The sequence below is a fragment of the Trichoderma asperellum genome, chromosome 2, assembly GCF_020647865.1.
Source record: "Trichoderma asperellum chromosome 2, complete sequence".
In the NCBI taxonomy this organism is placed as follows: Eukaryota; Fungi; Ascomycota; class Sordariomycetes; order Hypocreales; family Hypocreaceae; genus Trichoderma; species Trichoderma asperellum.
The window spans coordinates 1,718,117-1,741,816 of record NC_089416.1 but is presented as its reverse complement, the minus strand read 5'-3'; the positions used below and the strand labels follow the sequence as shown (position 1 = coordinate 1,741,816).

The 23,700-nt window shown below is 49.4% G+C and overlaps 10 protein-coding genes across 13 annotated transcripts; 6 read left to right on the top strand and 4 right to left on the bottom strand.

Annotated features, from left to right (window-relative positions):
- Nucleotides 1–1,491: 1,491 nt before the first annotated feature.
- On the top strand, nucleotides 1,492–2,978 carry TrAFT101_002890 (uncharacterized protein). Of its 2 annotated transcripts, XM_024905000.2 has the most exons (5): nucleotides 1,492–1,934; nucleotides 1,996–2,150; nucleotides 2,210–2,261; nucleotides 2,335–2,518; nucleotides 2,581–2,978. In XM_024905000.2, the coding sequence occupies exons 2-5, from the start codon at nucleotides 2,027–2,029 to the stop codon at nucleotides 2,737–2,739; spliced, it is 519 nt and encodes a 172-aa protein (XP_024764004.1). In that variant the 5' UTR covers nucleotides 1,492–1,934; nucleotides 1,996–2,026; the 3' UTR covers nucleotides 2,740–2,978. The 2 variants fall into 2 exon arrangements, with proteins under 2 accessions (XP_024764004.1, XP_065982835.1); XM_066126728.1 differs by lacking the exon at nucleotides 1,492–1,934 and having other exon boundaries at nucleotides 2,128–2,261.
- A 249-nt stretch (nucleotides 2,979–3,227) lies between these two features.
- Nucleotides 3,228–6,158, top strand: TrAFT101_002889 (uncharacterized protein). Its single transcript, XM_024899472.2, has 2 exons — nucleotides 3,228–3,716; nucleotides 3,785–6,158. The coding sequence occupies exon 2, from the start codon at nucleotides 4,632–4,634 to the stop codon at nucleotides 6,027–6,029; it is 1,398 nt and encodes a 465-aa protein (XP_024764003.1). The 5' UTR covers nucleotides 3,228–3,716; nucleotides 3,785–4,631; the 3' UTR covers nucleotides 6,030–6,158.
- Nucleotides 6,113–7,817, bottom strand: TrAFT101_002888 (uncharacterized protein). The gene has a single exon (XM_066126727.1). It carries the CDS (start codon nucleotides 7,661–7,663, stop codon nucleotides 6,179–6,181), a length of 1,485 nt encoding a protein of 494 aa, XP_065982834.1. The 5' UTR covers nucleotides 7,664–7,817; the 3' UTR covers nucleotides 6,113–6,178.
- Nucleotides 7,818–8,699: 882 nt separating this feature from the next.
- TrAFT101_002887 (uncharacterized protein) lies at nucleotides 8,700–10,787 on the top strand. 2 transcript variants are annotated; one of them, XM_024899368.2, is made up of 3 exons: nucleotides 8,700–9,025; nucleotides 9,094–10,068; nucleotides 10,180–10,787. In XM_024899368.2, exons 1-3 carry the CDS (start codon nucleotides 8,778–8,780, stop codon nucleotides 10,538–10,540), a joined length of 1,584 nt encoding a protein of 527 aa, XP_024764001.2. In that variant the 5' UTR covers nucleotides 8,700–8,777; the 3' UTR covers nucleotides 10,541–10,787. The 2 variants fall into 2 exon arrangements, with proteins under 2 accessions (XP_024764001.2, XP_065982833.1); XM_066126726.1 differs by having other exon boundaries at nucleotides 9,094–10,787.
- A 678-nt stretch (nucleotides 10,788–11,465) lies between these two features.
- On the top strand, nucleotides 11,466–12,561 carry TrAFT101_002886 (uncharacterized protein; the record flags this gene model as incomplete). The annotated part of the gene is made up of 1 exon (XM_024906102.2): nucleotides 11,466–12,561. Exon 1 carries the CDS (start codon nucleotides 11,662–11,664, stop codon nucleotides 12,559–12,561), a length of 900 nt encoding a protein of 299 aa, XP_024764000.1. The 5' UTR covers nucleotides 11,466–11,661.
- Nucleotides 12,562–13,075: 514 nt separating this feature from the next.
- Nucleotides 13,076–14,306, bottom strand: TrAFT101_002885 (uncharacterized protein; the record flags this gene model as incomplete). The annotated part of the gene is made up of 2 exons (XM_024906101.2): nucleotides 13,076–13,894; nucleotides 13,983–14,306. The coding sequence occupies 2 exons, from the start codon at nucleotides 14,304–14,306 to the stop codon at nucleotides 13,076–13,078; spliced, it is 1,143 nt and encodes a 380-aa protein (XP_024763999.2).
- A 587-nt stretch (nucleotides 14,307–14,893) lies between these two features.
- Nucleotides 14,894–16,034, top strand: TrAFT101_002884 (uncharacterized protein). 2 transcript variants are annotated; one of them, XM_024899346.2, is made up of 4 exons: nucleotides 14,894–15,355; nucleotides 15,438–15,687; nucleotides 15,755–15,827; nucleotides 15,885–16,034. In XM_024899346.2, the coding sequence occupies exons 2-4, from the start codon at nucleotides 15,559–15,561 to the stop codon at nucleotides 15,902–15,904; spliced, it is 222 nt and encodes a 73-aa protein (XP_024763998.2). In that variant the 5' UTR covers nucleotides 14,894–15,355; nucleotides 15,438–15,558; the 3' UTR covers nucleotides 15,905–16,034. The 2 variants fall into 2 exon arrangements, with proteins under 2 accessions (XP_024763998.2, XP_065982832.1); XM_066126725.1 differs by having other exon boundaries at nucleotides 15,755–16,034.
- Nucleotides 15,950–17,186, bottom strand: TrAFT101_002883 (uncharacterized protein). The gene is made up of 2 exons (XM_024899457.2): nucleotides 16,920–17,186; nucleotides 15,950–16,859 (listed from the first exon to the last, which is right to left on the bottom strand). Exons 1-2 carry the CDS (start codon nucleotides 16,994–16,996, stop codon nucleotides 16,145–16,147), a joined length of 792 nt encoding a protein of 263 aa, XP_024763997.1. The 5' UTR covers nucleotides 16,997–17,186; the 3' UTR covers nucleotides 15,950–16,144.
- Nucleotides 17,187–20,541: 3,355 nt separating this feature from the next.
- TrAFT101_002882 (uncharacterized protein) lies at nucleotides 20,542–21,909 on the top strand. Its single transcript, XM_024907626.2, has 2 exons — nucleotides 20,542–20,840; nucleotides 21,051–21,909. The coding sequence occupies exon 2, from the start codon at nucleotides 21,167–21,169 to the stop codon at nucleotides 21,353–21,355; it is 189 nt and encodes a 62-aa protein (XP_024763996.1). The 5' UTR covers nucleotides 20,542–20,840; nucleotides 21,051–21,166; the 3' UTR covers nucleotides 21,356–21,909.
- Nucleotides 21,417–23,532, bottom strand: TrAFT101_002881 (uncharacterized protein; the record flags this gene model as incomplete). Its single annotated transcript, XM_024899356.2, has 2 exons — nucleotides 21,417–21,464; nucleotides 22,144–23,532. 2 exons carry the CDS (start codon nucleotides 23,530–23,532, stop codon nucleotides 21,417–21,419), a joined length of 1,437 nt encoding a protein of 478 aa, XP_024763995.2.
- Nucleotides 23,533–23,700: the final 168 nt, after the last annotated feature.

Sequence of the window (23,700 nt, the reverse complement as noted above, 5' to 3'; positions counted from 1 at the left end):
CGACCTCCACCACAGGGGACACCCAATCATGCATGGCATTGCCGGTTCACGAGAAACACAACAAAGACAGTTTAATGACGAAATTGGCGCAGATAAAACATGAGTTCATGGTGCTGTTCGGGACGATTCGGTATTGCGTCTCATCGGCCGAAAAACGGTGTGCGGTGGCAAGATAGCACGCAGGGTTACAGGGTAGCTGACGCTCGAAAGCACGAAGACATGGCGGGCAAAGGTCGCTAAATAGTTCACGAGCGAAACGTGTTGCTATCGCAGAGCATAACGGCATGATCACGGTCAAATTCGAGAGGAGCAATTGGTCGTCATCGGGATAATGGGTATATGGCGGTTTTGATCACTTCAAACCATTAGTATGCGATACTGGTAGGTATGCGTACTGGGAAAAATAAGCAGTAGAGGAAGGTTCCGGGTTTCCCCCATCTTCGCCCCTTGCGTCTATCTAGTAATTCTATGAGGATAATTATGCGCTTGGTGTATTGTGCTTGGGAGATTCTCGTAACGAGAACTGCGAGTTTCGGATGACTCTCGAAATCGGGTCACAGGGCAGTCATAGGTGCGAAGTTTCAGTTTGCGGTGGTCTTTTTTCCAATTGAATATGCCATCCGGATTGAGGCACTGGTTGTCATGACGATACGTTCGAGTTATATTCTCTCTTGTTTCGGCGCAATGGGGCGGCGCTTCTTCACCCGTGGCCTGGACGTGTGCTGACCTGGCGGCAAAACATGCGATGCATCGTGCTATGAGGCCCACAGCGGGGCTCGGTGTACAGCCCGAGAGTCCCGCAGTAGAGCCATTGTCTATTACGGGGCCGTCCGTAGGAGCATCTTGGTCGTGTGAGAGGGACAATTCATGGATGGACGCTTGATGTTGGGATAAAAAACGACACGCAGTTATTGCACGATGGGCAGATGAACAGGAAGAGGAAGAGTTGGACAGACACAAGATGCTGGGTGGCGAGGCCATTTTGGCCTGCGTGCTCCAGCCCCCGAACACGAGACTCGTCTCCTCCTTTTCAGCCGGTGCGGAGTAAAACGATGCCTGCGTTCGTCTGGTATGCACACTGGCTGTGCCCTGGGCCTCAGACTGCCAAGTCATCGGATCATTCCTCATCTAAGCCTAGACGAGTAGTAAATGGCTGCTGCAGCACAGTCCGCAAACGACGCGGTTGGGGGACTCGGCCAATGTCATTGGACAGGAAGTACGGGATGGAGGGCGAGTACGTCACTTACTCGAGACATGGTAAGGTTCAGAGGTACCGGATACCTTACATCGGGCAGAGTGGGCGCGTTGCCATCAAGTACCCGATCCACCCGGAGAGATCGGCCGGTGAGGGGCAAGGGGCGCTCTAGTCACATCGAGTGCTCGTTCACCCAGTCGCATCCCCAATCACACGGCACCAGCTTCAGCAACAGATGCAGAAAAAAGAAGACGCAAAACCGACTTTTTCACCAGCTGAAGCTCGATGCACGGCAATTCCCAACACATTCCCCCTGCGCAATGTCTTTTTTTCCATCAACCGGCACTCGCAGGGCAGTGGGGCGCTTCCCCAGATTCTTCCCCGGATTCTGGTGGATTTAGTGCAGGGCCGCAGTGCTAAGCCTAATCGGGTACCACAGTGACCTGCACGCAGCCAGCATCGCCGGTGGTATCATTGTCACGCGATCCGCTCGCATTCCCAGTCTGGGAGAAGGAAGGCACTTACCCCGCCCGGGCTGCGTAAGGGGCAGCGGCGATGCTCTGCTCCTGCTCCTGCTCTCGGAAGCGAGTGTCACGGTGCCTAGCAGGCCTAGGTCCTGCCGGCCTTTATGAAGCCACTCCTTCCCCTCTCTCCAAACCTTCTCCTCTTTCTCTCCTCTCTCCTCTCTATCATCACATTTATCTTCTTCGACTATCTCGTCTTCTTTTTCATCAAACAGGTAAACTAATTTGCTTCCCTGTGACGTCGTTTCATTGCATCTCACACGAAATCATTTGCAGCTCTCGGATCTCGTCTGATCCCACAACCATCATGTCTGAACCTCTCACCAAGGTCGATTCTGCCGTCCAAGGCCTGTCATCATCACCGCCCAAAGAAAAGGGCCACCGGAGAACAAGCTCTAGTGCGGCTGGTGTCATGACAATCAACGAAATCAGTGAGTTGTCCCGCAGTTGTAATTGTTGCTGATGACCAATTGCTTACACCGTCGAACAGACGAAAGCCATGCACCTCTGAAGCTGGCTTTGGAGACACAGCAGACTGCCTGGTATGTTCGCACTGTCCGATGGAGGACGAGACCATCCCATATTCTGCAGCATATACTAACAGGTATCACATAGGAAAATAAATCAACGGCCAAAGGATCTTGACAATGATCAACTGCTTATGATTCCCCTAACATCGCCTCCTATCAAGAGCATAACATTAAAATTCCCGCATGGCAAGGAGGTCGTGGCACGAAACATGAAGGGCCTGACAATAGGTGACGCATTGTCAGCCATCCACAAGGCAAACAAGAACAGAGTAAGCTCCTGAGACTTGATGCTTTAATACAACGTTATGGCTAATAAAATGCTTGTCTGCAGGCTGATGATGAGTTGGATAACCCATACCTGAAGGGTTTCGCATGGGAAGAAGGCGTCAACTACTTTGAAGTTCACCTACAAAGCCAACCTGCAACGGGCATGTCAAGCGGCGGCGGCGGTGGCAAGAAGAAGAAGAAGAACAAGGACGCTGACGAGTAAATACCCATCCACCCATCCTAATATCTGTTCCAATAGTTCCTTCAATTGTTTTTTGTTTGGCTTCGCTTAGTTCGGTGCGAGTCGGCGCCCGGGATATTGCAACTAGATGTTGTTGGTCGGGTTATGATGATGCGATTGCTGGATGCATCGCTTATTACGGCAATTACTTTCATGAAAGGAGTGCACGCACTCTTAATGTATAACTTGAAATCTTTTATCACAATTGACCAGGTTTTCACCTGATGGTACTTTGATTCTACTCCGTATGTGTCTCTGAATTGTGACCAATCGTCTCTTGGAGGTGATTTGATGTGTAGCTTTTTGTGAACTCTTCTTATGTGAGCTCTTTCGGCCAGGCCAGCTTCCCCTCTTCTCTTGTCGATTGATGCGGGGTTGGAGCGCGATCGACAGAAGTATAGTAGCACGACAGCAGCCACATTAACGCCTTTGATGCACATCTCCAGGGACGGTCCAATGGAGGGGAGGAATTGCGCCGCCGATGAGCAGTTGGCGGTATGAAACCTCCAATCCCCTTTTATTTGGAATGCACTTACTCTTATTACCTAAGATACTTATTGCTGTGCCGCAGATTCCTCTATACCCTGTTTTGTGGAAGATGATGCCATCTCAGTAGGGTGAACGCATACATGGAGCACTCATTGCCTTGAGGCAGTCGCTGCACGGACTGACTACATTGACAGCGCCAAAAAGAAACCCGTTTCGCCTCCTGTACCCGAGACGGAGATGGATGCTGATATTAATACTCCGTAGGATAGTGGAAAATGTCGCAAAGCGATATCCTCAGGCATCTATGCCAACTCAGTGCGATTAAGAAAAAGTCGATTATTTGAGTCTTTGTGGATGATCGTCGTCGTGGACCGTTGACTGCGGTCCAATAATTCCCCCCCACTGAGGGCTTGAAATGATGGAATTGAGGCCAAAGAGGCAGCGAAAAGCAATATTATATAGTTTGACAAGTGAGGTTTTTTTTATAGCCCCCCATAAGGAGAATTGGCCGTACTAATCATCGATATAAGTACTATAGGTGTTGCATTATCATGGCAGCTGTACCCGAGGAGGTTCTCGACTGGCGTGGTACGTAACCACCTCCCTACGCCGGGTCAGCCACCCACTCGCTGTTTTCGCATTCGCTTCCTCACTTCGCATTTCAGGTCAGCATTCGCAAGCAGATGATTCGCCCCTTTTTGCCTCAATCAAGAATCGTAATCTGGCGTCGAATGAATTACCTGGCCCGGCGCGGGTTGCTGCTCCCGAGACGCGCAGCTTTAGGAACGATATCCTGGCCAGCGGGAAAAAAGCTCCGTCAAACATGCTTACAGTACGGTAAATGAGTCGCGACTCGTTTCGCCCTTTTGCGCAGAACAAAAAAAAAGTTCCAAAACCAATTAGCATGTCCCGGCATTATGTTGTTCCTGGTATGGAAAAAGCGTAGCAAATACTGAGAGAGCAGCGACAATCGCAGACTGTGTGGCAAGCCGGTAGCCGCATTTTACTCAGTTGGGAAATGGGACGCGCAATGCTTTCGACAGCTTGCAACGTCAGCTACGCAACGCTTTTCTTTGCCTGCGCAGCTTGAGGTGGCCCCCCAAAAACGCAGACTATTTTTTTTTTTAACCCACGTCTTATAAATAAAATGGCGGTGGGAATTCTATTGGGCCAGATTTGTGTGGAAGAGGATTCTGGACCGACTTTCTCTTATATGAAGCGGATTGGTCAAGCTTAAATGCACAGCTTGCTATCCCTGCGGTGATCCCCGTCCCATACTTGGTTTCCTGTCGCCGGCACGGTGCATACACGTATATGGCGAGCATCGTGTAAACCACTGCTACCAGTATATCCATCACATCCTCCCCCTCTAGCCATGATCAGACATGCCACCTCCGCCTGGCTGTCCTGAAACCCTTAGGATACCAGGGACAGGCTTTGCCCACCCTCTGCCCTCGGCGCCAATCAAGCCGCCGATACCACCGTTTCCGACCAACTTCAGACAAGAAGCGAAGAACATCGAAGTCCAGCTCCCCCCCCTGGTTGCGGGGGCTCTGGTTGCCGCTTTTGCCAAGGCCCTGGCCGACGGGTTGAGCAACGAGCTGCTCAGCCACTACTACTTCCCGGACAGGAGGATCCAAGTCAACCTCGACCGAGTGCTCGACCGCCTCATATCTGTGTTTGTCAGGCAGCTGTGGGACGAGCTCTTCTTATTCTACCACGATCCCGACCACGGCGGCTCCGGGCCGCAGCTCTCTCGCCAGGTCAGCTTGCTGTTTGATGGGCCGATCCGCCAGCTCGTTCTTGTGCTGAATGGGCCAGAGACGGCCAGATGTATCCTTGACAAGCTTGGCCCGGGTCTGTCCAAGAGGCCCGTGACCTGGTCGACTAACACCAAAGGCATTGACTTCCCGCTGGCGTTGCAACTCCTGTGTGGCTTCTGGCATCGAGAGTTTGCGGACCAGTCGCCGGGAGGAAACCCGGACGAGATTGCACGTGCGCTTCACACACTCATCACAACGGGGAATGCCGCCAAGAATCTCATCAATGAGATGAGAAGAGTGCTGTTGTCTCCACATTTTGTTCAGATCCACTTTGCTGAATCGGCCATCTGGGATATTGTGCTGAGAAGACCTGGTCCTCCTCCGTCAGATGGCTTTCACATTGTTCAGTTCAAGTACGAATGTCAGCTGTTTGATCCACAGGGCAATTTTGGCGACCTTTCCCATGTTCGCTTGGGAGCTTTACCTGTGGTGACGGGTACTTCAACCGAGCATAATTGCACAACTATATCGGAATACATTCAGAAGCAGTGGCCCAAATGCGGATCGATCATCCTGGGCTGCATAGAGGAAGCACATAAAAATGCAACATCTTCACTCCTGCGAGGAGATGAATTTTCCGGAATGTCTGTTTGGGATGGCAGCGATGGCAAAGGCGCCCATTGTCCTGGCTTGAGATTCATCCATATTGAAACCGAGGGCTCCTGGATTAGAATGAGCGTGAGCGCCTGGATGCATACCCTGATTGAAGTGTTTCAACAAATGTCCTGGTTTTGCGCAGCTCTGAGCACTTCGCCATTCCAGGGATCAGTGGCGGAGAGCACAACAGACGTGTCGAACTGGACGTACATGGATGGCAATGTCTACATCGACTGCAGTCTGAATCACAGCCCCATCTTGGAAGGCGATAGCTTGCCGTGGCTGCAGTACCTGCCGCGTACTGTGATTGCGAGCGGCTTTCCTTTGCATGAAGGATCATCAGAAGCATTGATGACGATGTGAAAATTGCATAGCGTTGTTGTTGTCGTTGTTGTTGTTGGCAAAGGCATCACCTGGTACAAAGAAGAAACTTGGATATGATGGTATAAACACTTAGACAGGAAGTTTAATGATACCCCCTTTTGCATGTATTTTGTAATAATTTTTGTTTTTTAAGGCTCATACAGCCCTCTTGCTCGCTGGCCTGTGAGGAGCTCTGCCTCGCCGTCCTCCTTTACCAAGTAGATATCTTCATGCCTAACTCCAAATTTACCTTCTAGATAGATTCCTGGCTCGTTGGTAAATGTCATTCCGGGCTGCAGGAGCGCAGCTGTGTTCCATTTGTTCAGGTACGGAGATTCGTGAGCCTTGATGCCAATGCCGTGTCCGAGGCGGTGCGTGAAGCCATATCCATATCCCGCATCCTCAATGACTGTTCGCGCCGCAATGTCGACGCTGGCGGCCGTGTTATTCGGCTTCATGGCTCCGGCTGCGGCTGTTTGCGCTTCCAAGACGATTTGCCAGACTTTTTCCTTTTCGGCCCGTAGAGGATCCGCAGCGTTGTTTTTGCGAGGTGACGATGGCGGTGCATCAATCAAGAAGCTACGGCATATATCGGATGAGTAGCCGAGATAATGGGCGCCAACGTCAATGACAACCATGGAGTCGTACGTGAGCTTCTTGCCGCCGGTAACGAACCCGCCATGCGGCAGAGCGCCGTGCTCCTCAAAGAGCACAATGTCGAAGAAGAGGCTGAATCCAACGGAGAGCAGCGTTTTGTCCAGGATGGAAGTGACCTCGTTCTCGGTGAGGCCCGGCACGAGGCACGGCCGCATGGCGCGCACGGCGGCCACGGTTCCGGTGTTGACGGCCCGGAGGAGCTCGACTTCGGCGGCGGACTTTTGCTGCCTTACGAGCTCTGCTTCGGGGGTGAGGCCGACGGTGCGGAAACCTTCGGCGTCGAGGCCGCGGACGATGAAGTCGCGCATCTCTTCGTCGACCATGAGCGTTGGAGAGTCAATGTCTTTGAAGAGCCTGGACTTGAGGAGCGTGGTGTATGGGTTCCAGTGCTCTTCCCAGATGACAATGTCCAGCTCCGCGTCATGAGAGGGGATGCCCAGCATGCGAACGCGGCCTTCTTCAAAGTGAGGCGAGAGGAAAGCCGTCTTTGCGGAGATTTTGCCACTATCGGGAGAGACCTGCGGCATGATGAGCATGAGAAAGGGGCGCTCTTCGGGCTCCCATGGTTCCCAGTCGACTTGGGAGATGTTGCCGTAGTACTGGAACGTATAGCCCGGCTCGAGGACGAAGGCGTCTACTTTGTTGAGGGCGAGAGCTTGTGCGAGACGGTCTCTGCGTTGGAGGAATTCATCTGCTTGGATGGGCTGTGCGTTGTCTAGGAAGGAGAGGTCGGATTTGAAGTTGGTGATGGAGCATTGTTGGACTTTGGCGACGTTTGGGTGGTGGTGGTTGTTGTTGTTGTGACTGCAGAGTGATGATAGAGATGTGTTGTGATAGAGGAGAATGGTGCCGAGGAGGACGAGGGTTGTGAAGAATGAGATGCGGAATCGTGATCTTGAGGATATGCGCTTTCGCGTTGGTGTTTCTATTGTCGGCGCTGTGCCCTTTTCACTGTTGATGGGCTGGTAATGATACATGATGTCTTTTTGTTATTGGTTAATTTCCTGACATCAAAAAGACGACGGCAATGAATCCGAATCTGATTGATGAGAATCAAGTTCAAGCCTATCGTCAGATTTCATTAAACCGGCGTGTACATACACACTTATTGTCTGGGCTGCAGTACCCTGCCTGCGAATGGTGTCTAAACTAAAAAAGATCGCGAGCTCCTAATACATTGAGGCACGATTATCTCGGGGAACTTGTATCCACTTGATTTGACTTGGCAGCTTATAGCTGTTATCTTACAAGCCAATCGCAGTGACGTATCCCTGTTACCGCGTATTTAGCGTTGTGCAATGATAGGTCAAGTTGATGTTCAACAACCGTTTTAATGTGGGATTCTTCTATGCGTGGGGGAGGGGGTAATTTAGCAACGAGTGCCGGCATCATGCACGGGAATAAGTCGTTGTTTAGCTCGCTTCTGCTACAAACATGCGATTAAAAAAAAAGGTCGCAGTCGCATGGAGCATCGCTTTAGCTTTTATCAGGCGCCCTATCATGTGTATCTGTCTTGAAAACGAAGATCATCAGAGTGCGGGGAATTGGTTCCATCTATAGATGCAGCCACGGATCGGCGAACTGCTTTAGGAAAGCATTCATAACATCCCCTCCCCATTTTAAACAGAAGTTGGCCGCCTCTACCGTTTGAAGAAACATGGGTTTTGTATGGAGAATGCTGTTTGAGTTATAGATAATCGTAATAAGAGCTGAGTCATTAGAAACGGACGAACAATCTTTGCCAACGCTAATACCATTGTTTATCAACGCTTATGATGCGAAATGTCATCCCAAAGTGTCATCTCCACAAGCGAGCAACCATGTTCTTACGCCGATCTCTCCTACTTAACCGGATAGCGTATCTGGATGAAGATGCCCTGTATGTGTTACAGTGAGGAGGAATCAGTATGTTAAAGCTGGAATAGGGTTAAAAAAGAAAGATAAGTGCATGTAACCCTACAGTACATGCACTCCTCCCTTTCACGACCCCTCTTCATGTAAGCCATTCCTCACGTGGGGTATAGATCAACGTATAAGCCCGCGTCAAAATATTCCAGTTCCTTCAGCTCATTTATTACCAAATCATTGCCGATGGCTGGGGGCTCAAAGGATGACGAGGCTTCAAAGCCGGAAACTTCACCCCCAAGTGTCAAAGTTGAGACTGTCGGAGAAACAGCAGCTATAGAAATAGTCAAAGATGAGACGCATGTTGAAAAGAGCAAAGATGGCGTCGACGTTGAGACGGGCAGTGTAGCCGAGTCCGTCAAAGGATATTACAGCAAGCTCTCCGTCTGGCTGATGGTTCTCTTCTCAGGTCTGGCAATCGGATCAGATGGCTAGTAAGAACATTTACTCCTCCCATTGGCATTTTCATAACGTCTCACGATTAATCATCTTATTTATATAGTAATGCCGCCGTGATAGGCAACGTCGAGCTTCTCCTCGGCGTCATCTACCCCGACGAACTGACCAACTCCATCTACTCGCGCCTCAGCAACGCCTTCCTCATCGGCATGATCATCGGCATGCTCTTCTTCGGCGTCATCGTCGACCAGCTCGGCCGCAAGACCGGCGCCGTGGCCACGACCATTCTGCTCGTCCTCGGCATTGCCATGTCGGCCGCGGCCAACGGCACGTCCCCAAAGGGCCTTTTCTGGATGCTCATCGTCGCCCGGGGCGTTGCCGGTGTTGGTGCCGGAGGCGAGTATCCGGTGTCTGGTGCTGGTGCTGTCGAAGCCACTGATGAGAGCGGCGCATATCGCAAGCGCCGCGGCTTCATGTTCGCCATGCTGGCTGATCTCTCTTCCGACCTTGGCTATGTCTGGGGCGGGCTGGTGCCTCTCCTGTTGCTGCTCTGCGTCGGCCAGAGAGAGGACAAGTACGGTATTGTATGGCGGACGTCTTTTGCTCTGGGGGCGATTCCGCCGCTGGGCATCTTTTGGTTCCGGATGCGCATGGCTGTTGCTACGGCCTATCGTAAATCTGCCATGAGAAAGCAGCGAGTCCCGTACTGGCTGGCGTTGAAGCGATACTATCGGCCACTGATCGGATCTGCAGCCAGCTGGTTTCTGTATAATTGGATTTCCATTCCTTTCGGTATTTTCAGCTCAACTATTATTAGCCGAGTCAACACGGAGCAGAGCCTTGTCAAGTCTCTCGGATGGGGAGTCCTCATCAACTGCTTCTACGTGCCTGGCCCCTTTTTGGGCGGCTATCTGTCTGACAAGATTGGGAGGCGGCAGACAATGGCGCTCGGATTCAGTCTGCAGGCCATCCTTGGATTCATCATTGGAGGTGCAATTGGTCCTATCCAGACGGTGTTTCCCCTCTTTGTAGTGCTGTATGGGATATTCTTGACGCTTGGTGAGGTGGGACCTGGAAGGTATGATGACTGTTGCTGGATACATGAATCAAGTCCAACTTCCGATCCTCTTTATCCATTCAAACAATCTTGCAGCTATATCATCCAAATCTTTAGCTAACTCTATTGCAGCACTGTGGTCCTGACCGCATCCGAATGCTTCCCCACCTCGATTCGTGGCCAGATGATGGGGTTGATCAGTGCCTGCAGCAAAGCCGGCGCAGCCATTGGCACTCAAGTCTTCACGGCAATCCTCAACAAGTACACCAGCAACCCGGACAAGGGAAACCAAGTGGCGTTTCTTATCGGGTCTGCCTTTGCTGTTCTCGGCGCCCTCGTGGCCTTTTTCGTCATCCCTGACGTGTCCCGCCGGTTGGAGGACGATGACGCGGCGTGGAAGGTGTACTTGGCTGATCACGGGTGGGAGGCCACGTGGGGGGACAGAGAGACTAAAGATCCTACGGGAGTGATTTTGGATCGTCAAGCGGATTGAGGGTTGGTGTTGGTCTTGATTGCTTTGTTATTCGGGACTGGCTGAAGTAGAGATGTAGATACCGAGCGGTAAGCTGCTCAGCAGTAGAATGAACGTTTGATACGTATTACATAGCCCAGACCAAGTTTGGCATCTACAGAATCGTTATAAAATAATTGTTCACTGTATATAAGGTATTGCCTGGCTTTGCTCTACTTATGGGTCAGATTAAACAGTGGTTAGATAAACCTGGTCCAGAATAAAGGAGACTCTATATGACACCTAACAATAGATGACGCGATCTTTGGCAATATAGTGCTGGGAACTACTATCCCTACATTGGCACTATTTTAATATTAGAGAAACATTTTTACTCTATGAATGGATAGTTAAGGTGCATTGATATTTTTCAGCAAATATGTAGGAGCTATCACCATGCTGTAACTCCGATATGCGATGTGTCGTAATCCATAAAAAGCGGCATGTGTTGTTTATAGTGAAATAGTCCCTCTTTTCTAGCAAGTAGAAACTGACATACGAGCTTACACCGCAAATTATCGTTCAATGACAGCCATCAAAGAGCTCCAGGAGAACCTCCTTACGCTGTGGGAGTCTATTCCCGAATACCTGCGTCTCGGCCAATCCTATACATTCGACGCCTCGCCTCCCTTGGTGAAACAGCCCAACAAGAGGCAATTTTGAAAGACATGGATAGAGTATTCATTAATTCCGGGGCCACAAAACGGGCGCGCAGAAAATTACGTGATGCTCGTCAGGGAACCAGGCCTGTTTTTGAACATAGTTTTTACTACTTGAACATAGTCCTGAAAACGGCTGAACTCACTTCTGATTCACTTTCGATTCACCTGTGCCAAGGCTGTTCAAGTAGTAGTATGCATATTGATGAAAAAATCTTCAGACGAAAATTAGATGACCCATGCCCTTGCAACACTTATCTATTTAACTGGCCTTTCTATTTTATTCTCTCTCCCCCTCTCTCTTTTGTGTGTGTAACAACACCAACTTCACTTGCTCACTCAACCCTATGTCAAACGATATAAACAATTCTCAAGAACAAGCCTCTAAAGATGCTCTTATAAACATAATTTCACGCCACTCGCTCATTCTAACAGCAAAATAACATGTCCTCAGCTGCTTTCCGCCCCAGTGCTACCCTTCAACCAGAAGACCAGCAAATAACACAGCTCTCTCCTCCGCCCATCGAACCGCCAAGCGATTTGCGCAACAATTCTCTCCTCCTCAATGACGAGATCCTACCTTCGATAGAAGCCGATATCCCATCTCACAACTCATACCCTCTGTCTCGCCAAGTGCTCAATCTAGAACGCAGAGAGCGTGAAGCACAGCTCAAATGCAGCCGCCTTGAAGAGAAATGTCGCGAGCTCAGCTCAGCCCTAGAACGCATGACGAAAGAAAAACACGAGCTGGGGGCCACCTACGAGGCGAGATGTCAACTCGCCGAAGCAAAAGCGATCTCGATCAGCAAACAGTTGAAGAAGGAAAGAGACAAAATCGAGGAACTCAACGACAAGAACGAGACCCTCGTCGCGGATCTCGCTGCCGCGTCAGAAAAGAACACGTTTCTCACAAAGATGCTGGAGGAAAAGACTCACGAATCATACATATTTCGCTGTGCCTACCGCGTAGTCTTCAAATGCAGCCTTTCCATCAAGGAGAAATGCACCATCCACGGTGTTCTCAGACGAGTTATTGAGCGTTGCTGGGCCGAGAGACGCAGAGAGGTCGAGGCTCAAGAGAGCCGAGACCAAAGTCAAAATGATGAGGAGCGACACCTTGAATCTTCTGCACTCGAATCTTCTTCCAAGCTCGCCGACGCCACTGAAGCATCCGATTCGAACTTGGGCTTGCTAAGCCCGCGCTCTTTACGGAAAAGGCAGCTAGAGGAGACCCAGGCTCTTTATCTACCCAAAGTGTCTAGTGAAGATTCGGATGAGGACATGCCTCTGCTCGACGTCCGCAAGAAAAGGGCTAAAAAAGCCAAAGACTATGCCGTTTGGTGAGAGGGCGTTGCGTTGCTTGTTCTTAAGGCGTTTTTTGTTTTGAGCAATTGCTACCAGCGTTTGGTTTGTCTCCACTTGGATTAATCATTGGTACGGCACGCTGATTTCTTTCTTTTTGTTTCAGTGGTATTGAGAAATTATTGAGGAAATTTATGAGTGATAATAGATCATAAGTCATTAGTTCTTGATAGTGAAAGCAAGGGCGCTCACTCTATCCATATCAAGTTATATAATTTGTTTCTGTAACAAGAAATGAAAGGAAAAAATGAAATAGGATAGGCTGCAAAGGTCTTGATAGTCTTTTTATGTTGCCTCCAGTGCTCAGCGAAGCGGAAGGGAAAAAAAGAAAAGTAACAAAAAATAGTTTTGTGAACCAACTCATAGTCTCGCTATCAACTCCTGAACGCCATTAAGTATTTTCCTTTGAGTGTTAATAAAGCCCAAGTCTTGTATACCATACCCATCCGCTTGCCAAACAAAGAAAATTGTGAATCTAGTCGATTATGTTGGATGATTACCGCTGGCTGTCATTTCCCGATCGTCCACTTGCGGCGCTCTCGCCAACTTTGACCTCTTCATCAGGGACACCAATGCTTACTCCTCCAGCCAAGCTTGTTGAGCTTTGCATAGCGCGCTCGCGGTCTCTGCCATGGCCGTAAATGCTCTCTCGGGGGCCCGCAATACTAACGCCGCCACCCGGGGCCACACTCGCGCTAGCTGTAGTGCTGGCGCTGTCGCTTCTATTCCGGCTTGCATCGCTTGATCGTCTCTCACGGACGAGTCTTTCAAGCTCTCGAATACGTCTCTTGAGCGCCTCGTTCTCTTTCTTTGCATTGTCCAGCTCCTGTCGATAAAAGGCCGTCTCCTCGTATCGCAACGTTGCGGGCATCAGCCCAGGGCTCATCTGATCACCCAAAACGGAGCTGCCAGGAGTAGCCACGACAGAGCTCATCATGACGGAATTAGTAGCAGCGGCCGGGATTCTCTGCTGATGAAAGTAGTTGGACGGGTCTATAGAGCTGGGTGGCGCCGGCGATCCTGTCTGGCTTCGACGCGAAGCACTGCTATTCTGCCGCGAGAGCGATGCGGGGTGGGATGGTCGGGCTCGAGCGTCGTACGAGGAAACAAAGCTGGGGAAAGTCTGAGAAGTAGAAGAAGAGGTTCTGTGATGGCGGCGCGCGGTAGGGATCGAGAATCCAGAGCCAGACAAGAGCGAAGATTCGACAATGGGATCATGGGAAGAGGCAGCGTTGGACGTCGAGGAAGTGTTTGAAACGACAGACGCATTGTGGGCAGCTCGAAGCAGAGAGAGTTCACGGGTCAGACGATTCACCTGTCGATGGTCAGTCGATAGTCGCGCGACGGGTGTATCACAGGCCAAGACATGTGAATTACACCGAGAATTCATGGTTCATCCTTACCACTGCCTCTTGCTCCTTTTCCAGCTGCATATGAAGCTCGGAAGCCGTCAGCGGCCTTGGGTGTCGCAGAGGACCCGGGCCTGGCCCGACTGCAGCATCTGATGGGGGACCCATGGGCGACTGCGGCGGCGGGAATCCGGGAGACGGCAAGGCCTGCGAGGGGATCTGTTGATTGACGGCGGCCTGGTTGGACGGCAGGATGTTGACAGACGACTGAGTCGACGGCGGCGATGATGCGGCTGGCAGGTTGGCAGACTGGCGGCGAGAATGTGTGCCACTTGCCAGGACGTGAGGCGATGGAGGCACCGAGTTCAGATCTGGCATCTTTGCTGTCTTGTACAAAAAGCACGCCTGCACCCTTTTTTTGCTCTGTTATATTGCGAGTTAATCTCGTGTAAATGCGTCGCTCGGCTCTCGTCTCCCGGGCGGCGGTGGCTGGTGCGAGACAAGCTGCTGCTGCGGCACGAAGAGGAGAAGGAAGAGTCACCGGCAAAACGAGATTTGAAGATGCGGTGTGTCGCAGCTGGTTAAGACAAGGTTGAGACAAGAGAAGTTGGGATCCATCTGGATTTGGCGGTACGACGAAGGGCCCCCTTCGGTCAGTCTTGGGTGCGGGGTGCGTGGGAATCTGGTGGCCATGGCCGCCGCGGGCACTAAAAAGTTACCCGATAAGTCCGCTAGAGTACTGCTACTCGGCGGGCGCTTGGCGGTGCTTAGGGGGCTTGCTGGTGCCTGCGTGCAGGTGGCTGGCGCTGGCTGGCGCTGGCTGCCGACGGCTTAAACGTTTATGTGGCAGTGGTGGTGGATGCGCAAACATAAAGCTCCTGCTGCATAGGCAGTAATACCTTCCAAGTACTAATAAGCTCTATAAAGGCAAGTTGTTCCGCATCTTGGAAGAGCAACATGCATTCAATTCGGATGCAAACAACCCCTAAGCATTCAATGCAGCATTGATTCAGCGGGCTTACACATGTACATGTATTCACCTAGGAGATTGTCGAATAACGTGAAGCAGCCTCTTCTTTGCCTACAACTGAGACACATTGCCCCATTCAAGGTTTGCTCAAGCATAACTGGTATCTAATACTAATGGGAAACTACCTGCTACCTTAGTAGTAGTCAACACTATAAATTGTTGAGAAGTATTGGGTACTCTCCATGTTGTTAATCTACAAGCAGTAATTGCCTAATGGAACGGCATAATCTCATCATTGGTGCAGTGCTCCGTGCTAACAAGATTCAGGCACGTAGAATAATCGCCGAGATGATCGGACGCTATGGTGCACACAAAGGCAAAGAATAGCTCCAATTAACCCAGCATAACACCTCCAGTCATAACAAAGCTCCATTTTTACTTTCGTCGATTTCGCAAGGTTCGCTATCTTATCAGTTGTTGTGCGACATCAACATGATGCAATCGCTCCTCGATGATGAGGGCGCTGACGTCAACGCCAGCAAAGAGCACTGTCTCAGCTCTACTTAAGAAATCCCCCATCGTCGCAAAGTGTAAAGTTTCTTTAAAGCAGCTTTTCTTTTTTCTTAAAAAAAATCAACCAAAGCATAATTCAAAGCCATCATGCCTGAAGGTCATCAATCTCCTCCTCCTGAACGCCAATCTGGCCGCCAGCTTCAGGATCCTCCCGGATCCGGCAAGGCATCTGGCCTTAGCAAACCCAACGAGACAGATCCCAAACATCAACTCGATGTAAGCGAGAATTCATCAATTTATTTCGCCGCTCATAAGCAGCTTCTAATTGAATCCTGACTGGCAGTGTCTCACGTCGAACCCCAAAGGACCAATGGACGACGCACTTGAACACAAGTTTTCCAAGGGAGAAGGAAACTGTGAATATTAACTGAGGTCGCGCGAAGCTATAGACCATCTACTAATCATATCCGCAGGGACTCCGCTCAATTGTTAGGGCAATGTCCGTTGACGGAAGGAAAGTGGGAAAAAAAAAGAGAAATTGGCATTTGTACAATATTCATTTTCATAGCATCAACTATTTGCGTCGCTAAACTAACCAACGCCTGTTGCATTGAAACCGTAAAACTCATATCAGGAACCATCTGAACTCAGCACAATAGGAACATGTAATCTCAACTTGTAACATCTTGCGGGAATCATTTCATACAACAACAGGTTGGATATTCTAACTGCCTTAACCGCTCTTGGCATCAGTAGATGTTGCAGCAGCGGGAGCAGCAGAATCAGTAGGCTTCTCCTCCGCTGGCTTCTCCTTCTCAGCCTCCTTGCCAAAGACCTTATCCAAGCCAGCAGCCTTGTAAGCGCTGCCGTGCTCTTCCGTCTTCAGATCAGCAAGTCGCCGCGCCTCGGTGTGGATATCCTGCACCTGTCTCGAGCCTTCAATGTAAAACTGGGCAATCTTCTTGCCGGTGGGGGTGTTGCTGGCCTTTTCAAAGTAGCTGCTCAGGCCGCCGAAGAAGTTGCCAGCGCGCTGCGAGATGCCGTAGGTCTGGTCGGTAGTCCTGGCGCGGTCGGTGGCCTGGTACTTCTTGTCCATTTCCTGGATCTTGTTGAGGAACTTTGACGAGATGCCGTGCTTTTGGTCCAGCTCGATGGCGCGCTGGAGCGCTGCGTCGCCAACAACGTAGCCGTGCGCGAGGTACTCGGCAAGGATGCGAGAGCGGGGCTTCATCTCCTGGGTAATCTCGTCGTTGTTGTTGCCCTGTCGAGCGAAGTGAGAGCCATCATCTTCAACATCGCCGGTGGCGCTGGCGACTGTAATGTGGTTGGGGCCGAGCTGTGTGTTATTTAGGAGAAGAGCTGTCTTCATGGCAGTCTCCTTTTCGAAAGTGACTTCTGCGCTTTTCGTCTCGCCCTCGGTGGTGACCTTGATGTCGGTGATTTTGCCGCTATGAAAAATGTTAGACGAGGTCCAGAGCGATCAAAAATAGTAGGATAGGGGGACAAACCAGAAGCTAAAGAAGTCCTTGACTTCAGTATCGCCTGTTGCGGCGGCAATGTTCTTGACGTGGACGGTGGTGGTCATTTTGGCGGGAAGCTTAGTAGTGATATCAAGGGTTGTATGGATAGCTGGTGAGAAGAATAATTTTGAGAATAGTAGCAAAATCGGGCAGAAGAGGCGTGGCGATTTATATAGCGCGTTTGCTTGAGTGACAAGTTCGTGACTTCAGAGGGAGCCTGTCGCGCAATTTAGCTATCGCAGCACCTCCTGAGCAAGCTCGTCGGCCTTGTTTGAGGGGTGTAGGCGGGGCAATCTTGCGACGTCATCATGAAGAAGGGGGTGAGGCTAATGCGGCATGTGGCGGTGCTATCGGCGCCAGAGTCTCCACCGGCCTCGTCGTGGCTCAGCATCGCTGCGTGGATGACGTTTCCATCTGGTCTAGACATGTGAAAGCTCGAGTCATGGATGAATTTCGACGAGAGTGTTCCATAGCCGTACGTGGGAGAACATGTATCATTGAGTGGAGAAGATAAGGCAGCATTACTCTGGGAGCTAAACCTCAGCCACAAGCTACAATCGGCCTCTTTACAAGCCACCTGTGTCCAAACATTGAGTGTACAGCACTCTATTAGCTTTAAAAACCATGTTCCTGGCTAAGATGATCAAGCCCATTTGGTGCGCGCATGTCAATGCTAACCAATCAGTTTTTGCTATCCCGGCACGATTACGGTACTAGCTGTCCAATAATTTAAATTTTGGATACGACTATCGCCATCTGCTGGTGTTTCTCGGTATCATATAACCGCCCCCTTTGTTTCTCCGTAAAGGTTTATATGCTTTGCCTAGGGTTTTGAAATGTATATGTATATATAAAGGACAACTCGAATATTGGAAAACACAAGGTATTTCTATGTGGTTGCCGAGCACGAAGCTAAAGTCCAACAGTATGTAAACTGCTCTATTTAATCCATATCCTTAGTCAATGCAAATCATCGACTGTGCAATTTGAATCGGGAGGTTATTTCCATCAAGTGGGACATTCCCGCAGACGCTCGATATAACAGCGCCGTCATTCGAGACATGAGCAATCTGATTCTGACAATTGGTATCAGAATACATCGAGCAGTTGATGACACCCCCAAATGCCTGACCAGAAATCTGGAGAGAGATAAATGCACTAAACACAAAACAATTCCCTCCATGAGTGGGAACATATTCGCATAATTGGCCCTGGCAGCCAACTCCATCATAAAACTGAATGCATTTTGTACTCGGACCGTAATTTTTTGCATATGAACCAGCAGCTGCCACTATAGCAAACGTAACGCTAGATGTAAGGCTTCATGTTTGCAGTCGGAGTCGGACTGGAGTGTATGAGGGTTTGACCAACTATACTATAGCCTTAGGGAAAGAAAAAGAAATCTTTATGTAGTATAGTTTAAAACAAGAAAAGGATAGATTGAATTTGTATAACTTGCGGCAGGTTAGATTAATGTTTAAATATTCTTAGATTATGGTTGGGGCCGTGGTTCAATTTATATTCCAGAAGTACTAATCTATGAAGCATTTACATTGTTCATGTCACTGTATGCATCTTAATATCGTGCAATAATGGCGTCAGCAAATAAGAAAGCCCCTCTCCAGAACTTGTTTAATCCTACATCTATCAAGTAAAGTAAGCGCTTGTATTTCTTTGTATTCTGTGTGGTTCATTCTTTGGAAAGAATTTTGGACTTTGCATCACGACGTATGAGTTGTAATGCTGCTGCGGGCGCTATATCGCTTAACTTGTCTGTTCTTTGCTTTGATGCCTTGTTGTGCCGCTTTAATTTTGTACTGTCCAATACAATTGGCTTGAATATGCCTAGCCTATATGGTACAGATCAGCAATATGTTCATAAACATTCAGTATGCTACAATCTCTGCTTTATATAGTACATTGATTCCACACCAGTCTGTTCCTACTAGGTGAGCTGATATAATAACACCTCGACTACTAGCCAAAGCAAGTCTTTTACCGGTAACTCTAAAGAGTAGCTCTTGGCAGCAATACACTGGGTCACTTAATGAATGACCAGCTTAAAGTCCGTATGTGGCTGACTCGTATGGTTATAGAATGCCGCCTGCTCAATTCAAGCCCTTGGTTCGGAGTTGGTACTCATATAACCCTCGTATCACATACGACAGATGAACAAAAGTTGGAAGAGCATGAACTTACCAGCATCAGCTCAAACGGTCCAAGTTCCAGGCCGGTCCCACATGGCCAACCGCTCCATGTCTGCCCCATACGGGGAACGACGTCTTACAGTAGCGCGCGGATTTGCTACGGAGCAAATCAATTGACAGCAACTACAACAAGCGAGGCTTTGCAGTACAGCGCAATTAGAGATGCCAAACAATAAACGAAACATGTATATGAAGCATGAAAGCGTGAAGCAACGTAGGATTACAGTTTCGGTGCGATGGCAGCCTGGATCTCGCATGCATAATCTTGACAGCGCCTGTTGGGTTGCTGCCAGGTCCCGATCAAGAAGGTGGTGTGCCTGTAATCTGGATAATATGGAACATGTGTTCATCCCGCCATTAACCAGGAAATTGCTTTTAAACGCTGCCAATAATGCGATTACATGTCCCTACATACGGCTAGTGCCGCGACTGACTCAGCTCTAGCAGAGACATTTGACCAATCTCCAAGGAGAGAGTGTACACGTTGAAGGCGGCTCTTTTCGCAGCAAATAGCCGCAGGAGCAGTGAAGAAGAAAGCAACGACATCCCGCTGCTGTTTCGCACAACCAACGCTGCAAAAAAAAAGAAGATATTCTTACCACTGCTACAGCCCAGAGGATATGTATGAGTCGGCGTCACCGCATTTTCAGCGCTCGACCTCTACCCTTGCTGTGCTTTGCTGCGCGGTTACGTTCCCCATAGGCCGCAGCAGGGATAAAGGGCGGGGGTGACTCTGAGCTGGACCCTTGGCGAGCTGCAAGTTCCCAACCAGTAGAAGAGAGGATTCTTTCTTTCTTTTCTTCTTTTGCAGCGTCCCTTGCACAGCTAAGAAACAAACAAAGAGAGAAAAAAAACAATAGGTCTCACTAGCATACATCTGTCTACATCTATGGAAAAGGGCTGTAGCTTACAAGACGATAAAACGAGCGTATGATTGAGTCTCAGTCTCCGGCCATCGGCCCCACCTCCCCCGGTTCTCCCTCCGGCAGCCAATTCTTCTCATCGCCGGTCTCACAGACTTGCAGTATTAGCTAAGAACTGGCCCCGAAGCAACAGACGAGGGTGGCACGCGTGGGGTCCGTCTCAACGATGACCAGGGCATGAAGACGGCAAAAAATCGAAAAAGGGAACAAGCAGCCCAAAAGCAAAACCAACTTCCCCAACCAAGGCAAGAGGCCAGCAAGGCCATAAGACCCGGCAAAAGCCACCGTTTCCTCTACATCCATCCATCCATCTTCTTCAGCTTCTTCACCCCCTCGCTTACTGTACTATTCGCATCTTTTGCCCTTGTTTTCCATCGACCTCATTCTTTATCGCAGGCCCTGTTTTAATTTTTACACGTCGCCAGCCAATAGTCTCTGCTAGACCGGGCTAGGAACAGGGCACAGGCAGATGGTGCGCAGCCAAGCTCACGCGACGCACATCTCATAGACGAGAATCCACCCGAGTGCATACAGACTAGCACCGACTCGACGTCTGGCCCCGACCGCCAGAGGCATCTGGAGATATCAAACCTCTGGGCCAGTTTTTTTTCTCATGTCGATCAGCCGTTGAATCGTTGACCGCGAGTCTTCTCCATATCTTTTCGAGACGGGATATCCACGCGCCTTGAGCTGAGGTCAGAGCTGCCATAGCCAGCAGTTACACCGAGACTTTTTTTTTTTTCTTTAATGCTATTCACATCTGCGTATTCCTAGAAACGGTGAGATTTTCTCCAATCCCTTGCGATATTTGCCCGTCGCCGCCACCCTTCCTTGCGCTCTCGTGACCGACCTTTCATGGCGGGGATCTGAGGGTTGGGCTGAAGTTGGGCATGCAGTGATGCGATAATGTCTCAAGCCAGCTAGATCTTCCTATTAATTTTCACATTCCTTTTCTTCATCATTCAATATTCTGACAAGGCATGTTTCAGGGCCACTCAAGCACATAAAACAACCGGGAGGCCTCGTTCAATTTCTATTTCTGTTTCCATTTTTGTTCGTCTCTCTCAGTTCAAACTTGCTCCATCCCCTCCAAAAAAAATTCATCATGGCGCGGGGCATGTCCGGCTACTCCATGGCTTCAAACTTCAACGGCTACGCCTCCGACTACGAGGAGAAGCTGCTCAACACCGTCTGGGTGAGCATTGTGGGCCTGGAGGTCCTGATGGTCCTTGCTGTCGCCACACGAGGCATCTTCCGACGGCTCAGCCCGCATCTCAAGCTGCGATCACGATAAATTCACAGTGCTACAACAACGATACGCATATTCCAACGACATGACACAAAAGATACCAATGTCAATGTCTCAGCATCACAATATTCGAGGCCTCATACACTTTATCATTCTTCAACCACAACGTTAAAGCATCAGCGAACGAGCAATCATGGCGGCAGCGCTTCTTTCAAAGTTTTTTTTTTACTCGGCTTTTTTTTTTTTTTTTTTTTTTTTTCAATCATGACACAGGCGTTTTTTGATACCTTTGCATTTTTTTTTTTTTTTTTTTTTCAATTGGGTGGGGGGTTTGTTGCTTCAGTGCCATACATGAAAAAGCAAGCGAAATGGCAGAAAAAGTTGATTCAGTTACGGCCGTACAAGACAGGCGAATTGCGAAATGTGGAATGTCAATTAGATGATTTATGAATGATATCTTTTTCTTTCTTTCCTCTTCAATGCCATTCTCAAGAAAGCATCTGGTTGAAGCTAAATATGCCGTCTTCACGTGTAAAATTATGCACCACTGGTTAGGCTTGCAGTAACGACAAATTCATAGGAAAGCCTGATGACCCAAGGAGTCGGAAAAGAAGCATTTTATTTATCTAAAGACAAGATCCCCTCTAAGTAATTTTCTAGAGTATGTAGATGCTTGCGTCTCTTATTCTTTCAATACCAAACCGCTCATAAAATGCGCCAAAAACAATACCCCTCATCATATATATATATAGTCATTAAATCCAACGTTCCCATGATCTCCCTTTCTAACATTTCTTTTATTCCTCGATCTCATATTTCTAGTAAAGAGGCACCGTCCCCTCAGTCTCCGCAAATGCCTTCTCCAACATCGCCAACCCTTCCTCAATCTGCTCCGCCGTTACAGTAATCGGCGGTGCAATTCGAAAGGTACCTCCAAAGCTCGGGTGACTGCTCAGGTTTGCCCACACACCCAGGTTGTATGCTGTATCTCCAATCTTCTTGGCCAGCTCTAGACCTGGCTCTTTGGTTTCTCTGCTGGCCACGATCTCAACACCGGCCATGAGGCCGCGGCCACGGACATCGCCAATACAGCCGTATCGTGACTTGAGCTTCAAGAGGCCGTCTTGAAGGACTTTTCCCACTTCTCGAGCGTGTTGGACGAGGTTGTCTCGGAAAACGATTTCGAGAACCTTGTCACCAACAGCAGCGGGAAGAGGATCGTTGACATGAGTGGTGTAAAACATGAAGCCTTTTTCGTTACAGACACGATCAATCTCTTCGCTGGTAACAACTGCGCTAAGAGGAAGACCATTGCCCAATGTCTTGGAAAGAGTCAGAATATCAGGCACGACGTCTTCGTGATTAATGGCCATAAAGTCACCACATCGTCCAACACCAGTCTGAGCTTCATCGACAATTAGCAGCATGCCTCTTGCCTCGCAGTGCTTCTTCATAGCCTTGAGGTATCCTGGAGGGAGAACAATCATTCCTCCAGAGCTCTGGATACACTCCACGATACATGCAGCAAGGTTACCAGTGGACTGTAAGTCTACCATGCGCCAGCCATAGTCAAGTTCAGCCTCCCAATCATAAGATCCATCGGGCTTCCGGAACTCAGACCGATAGGCGTTTGGAGAGGGAAGCATAAGTTGGCCTGGGAGAGTTGGGCCCTGGCCCTTACGGCCATAATGGTATTGTGCTCCCAAAGCTTGGGCGGTCATGCCGTGCCAGGAGGCGCCGAGACCGACAATTTCCCATTTTCCAGTGTACATCTTTGCCATCTTGATGGCAGCTTCATTGCTTTCGCCCCCGGTAGAGAGGAAGAAGGTCTTGTCAAGACCCTTAGGGAGAGCCTTGCAGAGACGTTCTCCGAGACTAATAACAGGAGGAGAAACCATCCCAGAGAAGAGATGATCGAGGTACATGGCATGGTCGACAACGGTTTTGACAATCTCGGGATGTCCGTGGCCCAGGAGGCAAGACATTTGACCTGAAGTCCAGTCAAGGATCCTGTGGCCAGAAGCTGTGTAAATGTACATTCCTCGCGAACCAACAATTACGTCGTCATGAAACTTGGTGCCATAGTTGGCAAGATAAGCTTTAGACTTCTCTTGGAGCTCCTTTTCATCAATTCCGTCGTAGAGCGTGGGAGCAACATCAAGTTTTCCAGAGACTGGAGCCAGAAGAGGGCTATCAGATCCGACGAGAGCTCCCGGAGCCATTGTAGATGTTTGTAATTTGACTGAAATACAATAGAAGGAGTCTCTTTTGGAAGAAAGTACTTAAAAAGTAAAGAAAAAGATTATTATATTGTATGAAGTTGTTCGAAGAAATGATTATAAAAACCTTCCAGTTCGTTTGTCGATTGAGGTATTCGATGATGTGAATTC